The 14,580-nt window shown below is 48.6% G+C and overlaps 1 protein-coding gene across 4 annotated transcripts; it reads right to left on the reverse strand.

Moving 5' to 3' along the window:
- Window positions 1-43: 43 nt before the first annotated feature.
- On the reverse strand, window positions 44-14,210 carry itgb6 (integrin, beta 6). Of its 4 annotated transcripts, XM_062447362.1 has the most exons (17): window positions 12,568-12,760; window positions 12,227-12,299; window positions 12,045-12,117; window positions 11,542-11,621; window positions 10,275-10,473; window positions 9,716-9,962; window positions 8,854-9,019; window positions 8,433-8,594; window positions 8,144-8,239; window positions 7,780-7,869; window positions 5,336-5,470; window positions 4,755-5,172; window positions 4,101-4,323; window positions 3,235-3,329; window positions 2,201-2,317; window positions 1,753-1,919; window positions 44-718 (listed from the first exon to the last, which is right to left on the reverse strand). In XM_062447362.1, exons 3-17 carry the CDS (start codon window positions 12,097-12,099, stop codon window positions 620-622), a joined length of 2,349 nt encoding a protein of 782 aa, XP_062303346.1. In that variant the 5' UTR covers window positions 12,100-12,117; window positions 12,227-12,299; window positions 12,568-12,760; the 3' UTR covers window positions 44-619. The 4 variants fall into 4 exon arrangements, with proteins under 4 accessions (XP_062303346.1, XP_062303348.1, XP_062303347.1 ...); XM_062447364.1 differs by lacking the exons at window positions 12,227-12,299; window positions 12,568-12,760 and adding an exon at window positions 14,063-14,210; XM_062447363.1 differs by lacking the exon at window positions 12,227-12,299.
- Between the last annotated feature and the right edge of the window lie 370 nt (window positions 14,211-14,580).

The following is a 14,580-nucleotide window of genomic DNA, read 5'->3' on the forward strand; positions in this document are numbered from 1 at the left end:
TAGCCCCACTGTTATGGACTTAACAGTCTAGTAAAACAAAATGTTTTACTCAAAAAGTTCAACTTTATTATTGCGTCACACAACATGAAAAAACACGTTCACTTCATTTCCCCCAAACAAAATACTACATCGTCACTCAAGGCACAGCCTCGATTTAAATCCAAGACAAAACATTACACAAAAAATACATATTATTGCAGTGGTTTCCCACTGCAATAAGATCTATGCCCAAATCCCAACAGTATTCTAAACGAGAAAAGAAATAAATCCAGTGTTAGACTATCATCCAGAGAAACCCCGTTAAGCAGCAAAGTCATCAAGATGGATGCTAAATGCTACTGTAGACATTTAGTATCTCCAAAAATTATTAAGATCTTTTGGTTACTGTCTACATTACCATGAATTTACTCTTACTCACTCACTCACTCACTCTCTTTCTCTCTCTTTCTCTCTCTCTCTCTCTCTCTCTCTCTCTCTCTCTCTCTCTCTCTCTCTTTCAAGCACACACAAACACACACACACACACACCTTACGTAAAAAATAATTGTAGGCTGTCGACTGTCTTGCTTGGCACAGACATCAGTGCACTTTGCAGGTCACCCTCTCCGCTCTGAATTCATCAGTAGCGATCCATTGAAATGCATTTTTCTCTTCCATTGTTCTTATAGGTGACGTTTTTAAACGTTGACGTGGAGCTTCGAAACAGAGGGTTAGTTCCCTGCGAGATGAAAAGAAAGGTGAAACTGAAATATGGCCTGGCAAACTGTAAATACAACTGTAGACTGTTATGATTGAGTGCCAAGCTATTGTACACTTTGCCACCTGAAGTCTAGTACAATAGGTAATGCTAACACGACCAACAGGGGGCAGTGTTCAAAACAAAAGGAAGCTTAGAGGGTCCCCGTTCGCTTCGTGTCCCTTGCAGACATTCCTTATACATGTACAGAGATGGCAAAAGCACACACATCCCTCACTCAATTAAAAGTACGGATATTCATGTTTAAAAATACTCTGGTAAAAGTTGAAGTACTGACTACACTTACTCTGAGAGGATTACAGAGTAGAGTAAAACAGAGCAGAATACAGTAGAGTACAGTAGAGTCCTCATCAAGTACTTATCAATTATGCAACATTTTTTTCGAAACTTTTTTTTGGGGGGGGGGGACTTTTCAAAAAGTTACGTTTTAGAACTTTTTTCCAAAATATTTTTTCAAAGGTTCCAAATATTTTTTTCAAAACATTTTTTCAAATTACCTAAAATAATAAAAGCAATGATTCGTATTTTCACCTCAGCAACACTCAAAACCATCATTAACCTTCAACAAGCCTGAGCACTTTCCATAGAAACTGACGAGACGCCATCTTTAACCAGCTTTGATTCTGGGTTTATTTAATAACAGGTCTAGCTGGAACTCCCTTTTTCTCTTCCTGCTCCCAACTGTCAAGGTCACATGTGTGTTTCTCTCTCCTTCAGAACAAGCTGTCATCTCACCTCAGCTTGGGGAGATATGCTATTTTGAAGAAGCAGAGAATGAAACACTGTCTTGTGCCCTTGACTGCTGGGAGGAGGAAGACAAACAGGGAGTAGAAGTTGGACCCTGTTATCTAGTGGCTCTGGATGGCAACTATTTCTGCACATACACAGCATCAACAAAAACGATACATTCACCTCCTGGACATACTCCTTTTAGAGCGCCACCTTAATTACACAGATATAAACAACACAGATCAAAGGAGAAAGTGAACACCTACTGACTGCCATTTAGCCTTGGCCCTCTCTGCCTCAAACTTGGCGACCTCCTTCCGGTCGTGGACAGAGACCAGAATCTTCCACACACCCAGAAGGATCAGGCCGATGGTGAGGATGGAGAGAGACACCCCCAGCACTATCATGGCTATGTTGGGGGGCTGTGGGCAGTCTGGGGGGAGGGAGGTGGGGAGTGGGGGAGGGAGGAGGGAGAGATAGATTTGCACAACATTTCCTTGGCTAAAAGCAAGTTGCACAAAAATCGAATTCAAAATAAATACACGGAACACCATACACAGTATTTGCTGTATATGCGTATATACAGTGTGTGTATGTGTATATATCTATATGATTATTGTGTGTGTAGGAGGACACCACACAGATCCATGGGCTGTTCCTCTGGAAGCGTGAGAGCTTGAGGTGAGAGTCTCAGTGTAGCAGAGAAGTCCGTACCGTGAAGCAGCAGGTTGGACACTGTTGTACCAGAGTCTCCGACCTCCACACTGAAGGAGATCAGACACTCGTTGTCACTCTGCAGGGTACACAGCATGGCCTGACTCCCATCGTACCCTGGAACAGAGATGTGGAGATGAATCAGCCATATATCAGCTTTCCTCTGTGTATTGTAGGAGCTTGTAAGAGGATATGCTTGTTGTTTTTCGGCTGCCAGTGTAATTTCCATATCAAAGGTAAAAATATTTTGGTGTGTGCGCGTATCTATATGTGTGTAAAGGATAGTGTGTGTGTCTGTATATCTATGTGTGTGTAAAAGTGTATGTATGTATAAGTGTGTGTGTATGCGTACATGTGTGTGTCCATGTGGGCTCCACACCATTGTTATACCTTCTTATCAGAGTCGTGACGATGATCAGATATGCCTCTCTGCTTACACTAAGAGGAACCAGGTTCAAACTAACCCTGCCTTCAAGAAAACCCCCAGGTCCTTCTCTATTCACTGCTACCACAAAAGGGTTGTCTGTCCGACAAGGTAAATAATGTTTTCTATTGTCCGGTGTCAGGAACCTAGACCCAGATAGTGTTCTGTGGGGGAGGGAGAAGGGCAAGGAGGGACACTTGAGTCGAAGCATGTTGGCATACCTCTGGCTCCCTGACCCATGGGGGAACTTAGCGTGCTAGTCTGTTTAGCCTCCTTCCAGTGTTCTGACCCATGGGGGAACTTAGCATGCTAGTCTGTTTAGCCTCCTTCCAGTGTTCTGACCCATGGGGGAACTTAGCATGCTGGTCTGTTTAGCCTCCTCCCAGTGTTCTGACCCATAAGGGAACTTAGCATGCTACTCTGATAGCCCCCTACTAAAGGATGTGGGTGCCCATGATGTGGAAACAAACTCCAGGTTAGGGCATTAGTTGCGGAAAAGTGAGTAGTAATGTGTCTCCTGCTGTTGCTGTTCTATAAGTTGTGTGTTTGTCCCAGTCCCCATTGTTCAGTCCAGGTGTCCCCACAGAGTTGGAGGAGAGACGGTATGTACCTGTGGTCTCGTTGACAGAGATGTTAGACACACTGCACTTGTGAAGACAATCCGCAGGGTGTTTCTCTGACTGGATGTGGCACTCCACACAGGCCCTGAGGACACACACACACGTCTGAGAGCTTGTCCCTAGGGTCCAGGAATTTCTATTCACATGTGGAGAGTAGAGGAGGAGGAGAGTAAGAGCCTGGGCTGTTTCCCAGAGTTCCCAAAGGCTGTTCTGTCTTTTTCTCTCTCTCTCTTTCTCTCTCTCTTTCTCTCCCTCCAGTCTCCATCCAGTCTGCCACAAAACATTGGTGTCAAATAGACTATGTCTGACAGGTCTTTTACAATGGAGAAAGGAGATTCTTTAGTTCAGTGTTGGGGGCATTAGCAGTCTTTTGATGCCTCCTGGATAGAGTAGGGAAGTGGGAATAAGAGAGGCAGAAACTAATATCCTTGTGCTCCGAAACAAGCGACAAACATGCGGTCGGAGAGGAGGAACTACCTCTTCCATCGGCAAGATGACCTGGTGACCCCAGAAATCAAATGTGTTTGTAGAGCCCTTTTTACAAGCAGTGTCACCGAGGACTTCACATATGCCCACAGAACTGCACCCTAACCAACCTCAACCCTCGAGGAAGCACTCCCAGGAAAACTCACTAAGGAAGAAATTGGAAGAGACCATGGAAGAGCGAGGGATCCCCCCTCTCTCTCTCTCTCTCTCTCTCTCTCTCTCTCTCTCTCTCTCTCTCTCTCTCTCTCTCTCTCTCTCTCTCTCTCTCTCGTCACACTTTACTTAAAAATCGGCAAAAACAAATAGCATAAAAATATAGTTCACCTCCTCCTGAGTGTCCTGACTGGACCTGGTGCGGGTGTGGCCTCACCTGGCTGAGCTACAGCTGTCTCCGCAGGTGGGGCACTTCTCACAGGTGTCCCCGGAGGCTCCAGGTATGGCACACACACACCTGCCGCACACACACCTCCCCCTGCCACTGCACAGTGCTCCGTCCTCCGACACACACCTCTCCGTACTGGTGCTGCAGTTACAGTACTCCCCTGTCCATCCACTCTGACACACACACTCTCCACAGTCACAGGCCCCATGGCCTACACACACACACACACACACAGACACATTTACATTTAGTCATTTAGCAGAGGCTCTTATCCAGAGCGACTTACAGTAAGTACAGGGACATTCCCCCCGAGGCAAGTAGGGTGAAGTGCCTTGCCCAAGGACACAACGTCATTTTGCACGGCCGGGAATCGAACTGGCAACCTTCAGATTACTAGCCCGATTCCCTAACCGCTCAGCCACCTGACACATGCACCCAGAGTTAGAAAGGCCTGGAGGAAGATCAGAAAAGTTGCTAGATCGGCATTGATTGGGGTGACTGGATTGTTAAGCCATAAAGACTGTGATGCCCAATGTCTATCGACATGTTTATGTTAACTTGAATGATCAATAAAAACATTAAATACAGAAAGGCCTGGAGGAAACAGGGCTAACATCTCTGTCAGCGGTCTGAGCGACCCACCTCCACAGAGCTCCCCCCGGAAGCGCAGGCAGGAGAAGTCGTCACACTGGCAGTAGGGCCCGTACACATGCCCGAAGCTGGACGGCTCGCACACACACCTCCCGCAGGAGCACTCCCCCTGTCCTCCGCACGCCTCCGCCTGCCCCTCCGCCCGGCAGTCACTGCTGTGGGGGCCCTTCTCCTCGCACTCACACCTGGAGCCCACGTAGCCCGGACGACAAACACACACCCCGCACTCCAGTGCCCCCTGGCCCTCGGAGCAGAGGCTGCTGTTGGGGGCCGAGGCGTCCTGGCAGGGGCAGGAGCACAGGGCCTCCAGGGTGACCTCCAGGGAGTCCTGGACACCCACAGGCTTCAGGGAGAAGCGCCGCGGCCCGGACAGGCAGGACGGCAGCTCCACGGTCACATTGAAGGACACCTTCAGAGGGGAACAGAGTCGAACTGGTTAAACTCACTCCTCGGTATGAATACAGCCCACCCGCGCCTTCGAAGAGATAGCTTTTGGGTGGCATAGTCGGTTAAAGCAGTGTTTGTAAAGGTGGTGGTGGCGTTGTGTGGCACAAGTTCAAACCGTAACTGACCGTGGCCCCGGCCTTGACGTTGGAGCAGCGTTTGAGGCCGGGCTGGGCCTGTCCGTCGGGGCAGGAGGAGGAGAAGCTGATCTGAAGATCCTCCGTGTCGCCCAGCAGCTCCAGCTCGATCTCAGAGCGAAGCTCCTGGAGGATGTGGAGAAGAACCACAAGATGAACACGTCTGAGGACGAGGACATGAACCACACAGATCAACACGTCTGAGGACGAGGACATGAACCACACAGATCAACACGTCTGAGGACGAGGACATGAACCACACAGATCAACACGTCTGAGGACGAGGACATGAACCACACAGATCAACACGTCTGAGGACGAGGAGATGAACCACACAGATCAACACGTCTGAGGACGAGGATATGTCAAGGGAAAGCTCTCCGGAATCTCTCTTCAGATGCCCAGAATGGCCTTCAGAGCGGTTTAGTAGCAGTAGTAGTTTAGAAGCATTTTATAAACTTCATCAGTTCGTATGAATTCATAGTTTGATGAATCTTATCAGTTTGTAGGATTTCTGGACTGTGTATTTGATCCCAGGACAGATCAGACGTCAGCTAAACATAACAAAGGCCTCAGTCAGACCCAGTGAGAAGCTGGTGGACTTCCCCCAGTGAGAAGCTGGTGGACTTCCCCCAGCCAGTCAGGTCCACACATGGGCCTGCAGCTGTCTGCGTGAGTCAGGATCAAGGCTTCTCCAGGTGAGGAGCGCAGGGCCTGAGGATACACCTGAGCTCCAAGCTGGGACAGGGAGCTGACGGAGGGTTCCTGCACGACTCATCCCGAGGCTGGTGTGGTCTGAGGTCATGGGAGGTTTAGTGGTGCCACGGTACGCTGCAGCTCACCAGAAAGCTCAAGATATCATCCTCAAACCTCAACACACTGTAGAAATATGACGATTGTCTGTCTCTGACCTTGTGTGACTCTAACCCTGGCTGCCTCTAATCCTGGCTGCCTCTAACCCTGGCTGGCTCAGACGTGGCTGTTAGGGTTGCAGAGGAGGCATCTGATGAAGGGATTTAGGGGCAGCCCGGCCCCTCAGCCAGGAGGGGGTTAGGATGGAGGAGAGGAGGGGGTTAGGATGGAGGAGAGGAGGGGGTTAGGATGGAGGAGAGGAGGGGGAGGGAGGGAGGGAGGAGAGGAGGGGGAGGGAGGGAGGGAGGAGAGGAGGGGGTTAGGATGGAGGAGAGGAGGGGGTTAGGATGGAGGAGAGGAGGGGGAGGGAGGGAGGGAGGGAGGGAGGAGAGGAGGGGGTTAGGATGGAGGAGAGGAGGGGGTTAGGATGGAGGAGAGGAGGGGGAGGGAGGGAGGGAGGGAGGGAGGAGAGGAGGGGGTTAGGATGGAGGAGAGGAGGGGGTTAGGATGGAGGAGAGGAGGGGGAGGGAGGGAGGGAGGGAGGAGAGGAGGGGGTTAGGATGGAGGAGAGAAGGGGAGGGAGGGAGGGAGGGAGGGAGGGAGGAAGGCTGAAGCAAACAAGAAAAAGCTAGAGGGGGTTCAATCAGCAAGGGCATGTACAGGCCTGCTGACAACATACTGACGCTCTGGACAAAGAGAGAGAGACACAGAGAGAGAGACACAGAGAGAGAGAGAGAGAGAGAGAGAGAGAGAGAGAGAGAGAGAGAGAGAGAGAGGGGGGGAGAGAGAGAGAGAGAGAGAGAGAGAGAGAGAGAGAGAGAGAGAGAGAGGGAGGGAGGGAGGGAGGGAGGGAGGGAGGGAGGGAGGGAGGGAGGGAGGGAGGGAGGGAGGGAGGGAGCGAGGGGGAAAGAGAGAGGGAGAAAGAAAGGGAGAGCAAGTGCAGGAGAGAGAGAGGGGAATAGGCTGGGGAGAGAGACTGAGTGAAAGCAAGCAAGATGTAATGCAAAATGGAGCAAAAACATGTTATCAGATACACCGACGGACAGAATCTATCTCACTATCTCACTGACAAGGACCTAGCTACATTGCTAACTCCTTTATAAAACTACACACCAGCTAGAACACTGCGATCATCAAATGCAGGCCTATTAGAGGTCACCAGAAGCAGTCATAAGAAGATTGGTGATTCGGCCCTTGTCAATTACGCCCCAAAACTATGGAACAAATTACCCATAAATATTAGGGAAGCAAACACTCTAGACATTTTTAAAAGACAGCTTAAAACCTACCTTTTTACCAAAGCATTTAAGTAATTTTATCTCAAAAGGTTTTTCCTACTTTTTAAAGTTGTTTTCTCTCTTGAACAGAGATCTTATTGGGATTTTTATTTTTGTTTGAATTGTTTATCACTTGTATTATTGTTTTTATTGATTTTATGTAAAGCACCTTGAGCTACAATTCTTGTATGAAATGTGCTATATAAATAAAGTCTTACTTACTTACTTACTTACTATAAAACACACACAAACACACACACACACACACAAGAGAAGTGCTGCCTCCGACGTGGGCATTACCCTTACTTTATATGCTGTCACAATAAGTTCCAGAATGTTCCCAGAATCAGATTCCAGTATTCCGACCGTGGCGCCAGGTATGAGGTCTGCATAGTTCTGTGGGGGTAGAGAACAACCTAGGATCAGAGGAGGAACGCTTAGGCCAGCGTATCTGTCGCAACCACCCCCCCCAGGAGGAACAGAGGAACAACGGGAAGACAGAAAACCTGTTCTGACTCGTCACACGGGAGTGCTTACTGAATCAAATATGCTAACCTCACTGATACACAGAGACAGAGTTCCCCACAGTCGCTTCTCTATCTTTCACCCACATGGGGGTTTTGTTTTCTCTGCGTGAATGTCACCTGACAGATGAAGGAACTGAGCTCACCTCGTAGTTGTGTTTCTGCTTCTCCGTCACGGCAAAGATGAGGAGGATGTTGTTCTCCACCAGCTTGTCAATCAGCTGGCCGAGGGTTGGGTATTCCTGGAACAAACAAGACAACAGTAACACATACTGCAGTGATGCTAACAATCTAATATGTACAGCCTTGTTTTACAAGCATCACACAGAGAGCTTCACATACGTCCTGCACCTAAACCAACTCAAACCCTCGAGCCATCTCTCCAACGCTTAAAAAACAAACAGACAAACGCTGTGACTCCGGGAGCCTCCTCACCAGAGAGTCGGACATGGAATACTCGTTGTTGCTGTCCAGGTGGCATGCCCCGTCGTTGGGTATCACGATGCCCGCCATCCTGCTGTCCATGCCGATGTGAGAGTCTGCGTCGCTGGCAAACACCAACAAACGCATGGAGTTGTTCCTCCAGCCAATCTTCTCCTGCCCAGACAAACACACCGGAGCTGTGGGGTCTGCAGAAAGCTGGCTGACATGGGCTCACTCACCTGGACCCTGACCACTGAAACATTGTTAGAACTGAAACACTTCTGATCCTTGATCTTCTGCTGTACCTTCCATAGGCCTACTTTGAACACTATCGCTTTGGATAAAAGCGTTTTGCTGAATGAATAAAAGTGTTTTGCCGAATGAATAGAAGTGTAATGTTGTGTAGATGAGTGCAGTGGAAACGACAGCTCACCCCACACACTGCCACCTGCATGATGGCGTCGAAGCCACACTCGGGCACATCGATGTTGGCGGACACGCGCTGCTTGGTGATGATCTGGTTGAACTTCTCTGTGCTGCTGGTCAGAGGCAACACGTGCTTGTAGCCAAACGTTGGCAAGCAGCTATTATCCACGCCCCTGGGAAACACCGGAGAGGAGCATTCAGTATCATGTCATAATAATGATCATGTGTTCATTTAGCAGATGGTTTCATCCAAAGCGATGTCACACAAGTGGGTTGTCACCATATGGTGGTTAATTATGTTGGTGTATATGCTGGTTATCACTTCACTATATGCCACACTCTTCAACACACGTTTTTATGCATGTGTATCACTTTATAACGCTGCAAAATAACACATTTCCACGATATAATTGACTGAGAACAGGACCCGCAGGTCTACTTGGGGCAGATATAGCTCAGCATTTTATAACAAATCAAGAAATTGCAGGTTCAAATCCCCTCCCTCAGTCCCTTTTCATGATCAAATCGTATGTCATCTGCTAGATGAGAACACTGCTGTTGTTTCTGTTATCAGTAACCGGTTCGTGTAGTGTTTGCCTCTTTATGTAAAGTGCTCTCCCAGGAAGTGGGGACTTCCACCAGGAGGATGTGGTGTGAAGAAGCTCCAGTTCCCTCATCTTCCTCTGAACATATCCTCCCCAGGAGGGAGGGAGGGAGGGAGGGAGGGAGGGAGGGAGGGAGGGAGGGAGGGAGGGAGGGAGGGAGGGAGGGAGGGAGGGAGGGAGGGAGGGAGGGAGGGAGGGAGGGAGGGAGAAAGGCGCTATGTCAACAAAGGTTATTACTAATATCATTGTTATTATTCCTGCTACCAGCACGGGTTGGCTAGCTCCTCTGGGGTTATCTTGATGAACGGCAGGACCGGTTTCTCCACGAAGGAGCCGAAGCCCAGGCGGAACTTGCTGGTGAGCTTGGCCATCTCTCGGGACAGCGAGGAGCCCAGGTCCTTGATAGTCTCCAGGTCGTCGATCATGGAGGCGGAGAGATCCATCAGGTAGTAGATGTCCACAGGGTAGTCCTCTGTCTGACGCACTCGCACCTGGAAGGTCAGCTCACTGCCTGTCCAAAATGATCCAAGTTAACGCCTGACTAAAAACGCAGGAAAACACATAAGCTTATGACTGTTGTAATTTTTAAGAATGGTGATATGGACACTACAATCTAACTCCTTGACAAACTTCCATATCGCTATCAAAAAGTTCAAATCAACTTTACAAGGCCTTTACGCAGGTACCCCGGTTCAAATCTGGCTTGGGCCATTCCCTGCATATCTTCCCCCTCGCTTTCTCCCTGCATTCCTTTCTGTCTCTCTGCCACCTCACAGAAAATACAGCTTTAAAAAAGGCCCAAAATGATCATGATAAGGAGTACCAGGTCTGAGTTTGAGGGCCATCTTCTGAGGGGAGATGTGGGTGTGGTTGAGGTTCTCTCCAGATCTCCCCAGTGGGATCTCTTGAAGAACCTCGACACTGGTGACCGGAAACTCGAGCCGTTCCGGCGTGCACCCCCTCTGGAGCAGGACGTCCGGCGTGTCACAGCGCTCGCTGACCAGGTACGAGTCCGTGAAATTCTGAGAGGTTTCAAAAGACAACACGACAACAATCTTTAACCTCTTGACCGCACCCTGACACAGCGCTGATGGGATCAACATGGCTCAGTGTTTGTAAAGTAGTCACTTAGCAGATGTTTACATTGAAGCAAGGTACGCAGGGGGATTTGAACCTGCGCTGAGCAGTCAAATGCTCAACCACTGAGCTATACCCATCCCCATGCTCTACCACTGAGCTATACCCATCCCCATGCTCTACCACTGAGCTATATCCATCCCCATGTTCTACCACTGAGCTATACCCATCCCCATGCTCTACCACTGAGCTATACCCATCCCCATGTTCTACCACTGAGCTATACCCATCCCCATGTTGTACCACTGAGCTATACCCATCCCCATGCTCTACCACTGAGCTATACCCATCCCCATGCTCTACCACTGAGCTATACCCATCCCCATGCTCTACCACTGAGCTATACCCATCTCCATGCTCTACCACTGAGCTATACCCATCCCCATGTTCTACCACTGAGCTATACCCATCCCCATGCTCTACCACTGAGCTATACCCATCCCCATGTTCTACCACTGAGCTATACCCATCCCCATGCTCTACCACTGAGCTATACCCATCCCCATGTTCTACCACTGAGCTATACCCATCCCCATGCTCTACCACTGAGCTATACCCATCCCCATGCTCTACTACTGAGCTATACCCATCTCCATGCTCTACCACTGAGCTATACCCATCCCCATGCTCTACTAGGTAGGGAGTCAGGTGGCTGAACAGGTTCGATTCCCGGCCGTGCAAAATGACGTTGTGTCCTTGGGCAAGGCACTTCACCCTACTTGCCTTGGGGAGAATGTCCCTGTACTTACTGGAAGTCGCTCTGGATAAGAGAGTTTGCTAAATGAGTAAATGTAAATGTACTACTGAGCTATACCCATCCCTATACTGAGCTATACCTTTCCCTAGTGAGTTCCACCCATCCCTTAGCTACACTCACCCCCGGGATACACCCACCCCTGAGCTGAGCTATACCCCCCGTACAGCTGCCTGCTGCCCTGCCGGGGGTGGCTTACCTCCTGGGAGCACCAAGCACAGAGGGGCCCCAGCTGGAGGCAGGCGTCACAGGACGCCGCGCTGCCCGGGGAACATGCTCCTGCAGGGAGCAACATGGAAGTGGTCACAGCGTGGTTAGCTAGTCTCACTGCGCTGGGCTCTCCCACGGCTGCACTTAACAAGCCGGCGCTCGCTGAGTCAGGAAAGGACTGACTATCACTGATCATCTCTCTGATGTGGCGAGAGAGAGTCCCGGATAATATTTGACTTGTTTGTGTTACCAGAGAACTGTAAATCATATTCTGTGCGGGATTTTGGTAAGTAGGCTATTTACAGTAATGATTTACTACTGCTTCTTAGTAAGTTTTAGATGTAATAGATGTTATGCACTATGAAATACATGTTATCATTAAAGGGGAAAACTGAAAGGCTATATGCAGAATAAGTGATTAACTGTGACCTTCAACAGATAAGTATCTTATTGGAGAGAAAGTATGTAGGGCACGATCCATTATAGACTCACCCTCCACGTTGTTGATCCAATACTGAAGAATTAGACTGAGTAGTACAAGCCCCATTAGTCCTCGCGGTTACTGCTGCAATGTGAGAGATCAAAACAATTGTTTACATTGAAAATCCTTAATTAATATTTAACAGAGTAAAGTTTCAAGCAGCATTTTCGGGCGCACCGGCGACAGTAACCACCTGTAGGTAAACGTTGTTCAGAACGTTGTCTTCTTTGCTCAGGCATTCTTACCTGCCCAACCTTTTATGTTCACTTCCGTACAGGTGAGAATTTAGACGGAGAGGGAATACACGAGCAAATCGCAAAGGCGGGAGGAGAGGAACAACGAGTAAAGTGAACCGCATTTATTCATCGGATAATATGAATTGTATACTTGTATATTTGATGCTGAAAAGTATGCTATAGATTTGGAAACAATTTAGTACATTAACCCCTGACGTTGCTACTATAGTAGTCGGATTAAAATAACATTTAAAAAAGCTTTATAAACTATTTTTCCACGTAGCCTACTGATACTTACTGAAGGCCTAGGCCAGATAAGGTAGTTTGAGACTTTGAACAACCGGATGTATGAAAAATCATCAGTCATTTAGAATTCTAATCCCGGGTTAATGTTAAACTTCAGATTGTGGTTCATGTAGCCTACTCCAAAACTAGGCTATATTCTTCTTCTACTGTAGCGTGAACCTTTTATTTTGCTTTGCCCTTGGACTATAAATCAGAACATGTTCACACTGTTCTCGATAAAGAATGTTGTAACGGATGGCAAGAAAGTATCGTATTCTATTGTGTGAGATTTAAAAAAATAATTTTGCAGTAGGCACGTGGCAGTATCCGCTCTATTATCCTACAGATCACTGCCATTAGTAAATAAGATATGTTATCATCAGTGGACAAAATACGTGCCATATTAAGTGGCAGTAAACTGGATATTTACTTTACGAATTTGATTATCTGTTGTTCTAGTCGAGTAAAGTAGCTTTGCATAAGTATTTTGATGCGGATCAAAGCGATGTAACCAGTTCTGTTGCGCGTGATATTCTGCTGCTCAGGCAGACCACACCATGAGTCAATATGACTACAGGACCCAGACATGCCAACTAAAGAGCTGTTAATATTTTACATTTGCACAAAAGAAAAGGCCATTGTCATACTAAAGGGATTATTTCAGTTTGATGATTAACACGTGGATGGGAAATACACTTTGAACAGGTTGTGTTGCAAAGGGTGTGCGTTTCTCTGCGAGTGTGTATGTGTTCATCTATGCATATTATCTGTGAATCATTGTGGAGTGCGTGTGGAATCATTGTGGGGTGTGTGTGTGTGTGTGAGTGTAGGGGAGTGTGTGTGGAAGGCATGCGTAGGTGGTGAACCACTGACAGCTGCAATACAGATTTCTCCTCTTGTCCAGCGCTAGCGGTGTCTAATGCAACACCACACCCTCTATCTCAGTAAGCCCCATCTGTTACCCTGCACCCCTCTCGTATCCCCCTCTCCTCCCACCCCCCCTGCCTTTTATTCCATACATACTTACTGCGGTGGTCTCTTCTATTGCCTTCTTTACTAGGATTTTCTCCCCAATATATTTCTCTTTCTCACTCCTCCCTTATCATTTAGACCTGTTATCTTATCTCCCATCTCCTCCTCTCCTTTCCCATCTCCTCCCCTCTCTCTCGTCAGTTGTTCCTGGACCCGTCACCTCTGAGCCAGAGATACTCCTTTCCCACCAGTCCTTTCCTACGTGTGTCAGGTCATGTCTCCACACACGCCAGGAAGCTCAGGTGAGACAGATCCTCCCTGACAGAGCCTCAGGGTCACATGAGAGAAGGAAAGCAAATATCCCCAAAACACAATGACACTGGACACGACCAGGCATGGAATCAGTCACCTAAACAACAGTTCAATCCCAGATTCTCAATCTCCAGATTCAGTTTCCCAGTGTGTTCTCCTCACTGGGTGACGGTTGCAAGGTGGGCTGTGGGAGGGGGGGGGGGGGGTGTAGGAAGAGGACTCACCTGTAGGGGGTTTCCTCTGCTACCATGCTGTCCCCGTGGAGACGAGATTCCTTGTCGCCGGGTAGAAAACGAACGGGCAAACCCGTGTGAACAAACAGAGGCGCTCACGGAGGCGTCCAGGCCAGAGGAACTGTCACCCTGCAGGGACGGAACTCTTTATGAGGCACGACACCGGCCTCTACTGCCCATGCCCACTGGCTGCTGTGTGTGACATGTATAAGCTTGTCTGTGTGTGTGTGTGTAGGGGGCAGGGAGGCTGTGGGGCAGATGAATGACGGTAACAACTGCTGGGCTAAATAACAGCCGCCTTCATTAGAAAGAGACGGCCAGAGACCTGGACTGACAGGCCCAATGTGCTGCAGTGGCACTCTGCTCCTGCTTGGCCTCACAGGCGTTTCAGAGTGTGTGTGTGTGTGTGACTGGGGAAGTGTATGGATGTGCAGGTTGTTTCTGCTGACTGTGTGTGTGTGTTTACTCAAGCATGGTGAGTTAATTGTCTCCAGAGGAGAGGAGTTAGT

This window comes from Osmerus eperlanus, chromosome 21 (assembly GCF_963692335.1).
Source record: "Osmerus eperlanus chromosome 21, fOsmEpe2.1, whole genome shotgun sequence".
NCBI lineage: Eukaryota > Metazoa > Chordata > Actinopteri > Osmeriformes > Osmeridae > Osmerus > Osmerus eperlanus.

Excerpts from the sequence above, each read along its gene's own strand:
- itgb6 (XM_062447364.1), bottom strand. The coding sequence starts at position 12,099 with ATGGGGCTTGTACTACTCAGTCTAATTCTTCAGTATTGGATCAACAAC. Across the intron at positions 8,240-8,432 it reads ATTCCATGTCCGACTCTCTG|GAATACCCAACCCTCGGCCA; the intron begins GTGAGGAGGCTC and ends TGTTTGTTCCAG. Across the intron at positions 1,920-2,200 it reads GTCCAACCTGCTGCTTCACG|ACTGCCCACAGCCCCCCAAC; the intron begins GTACGGACTTCT and ends CCCTCCCCCCAG.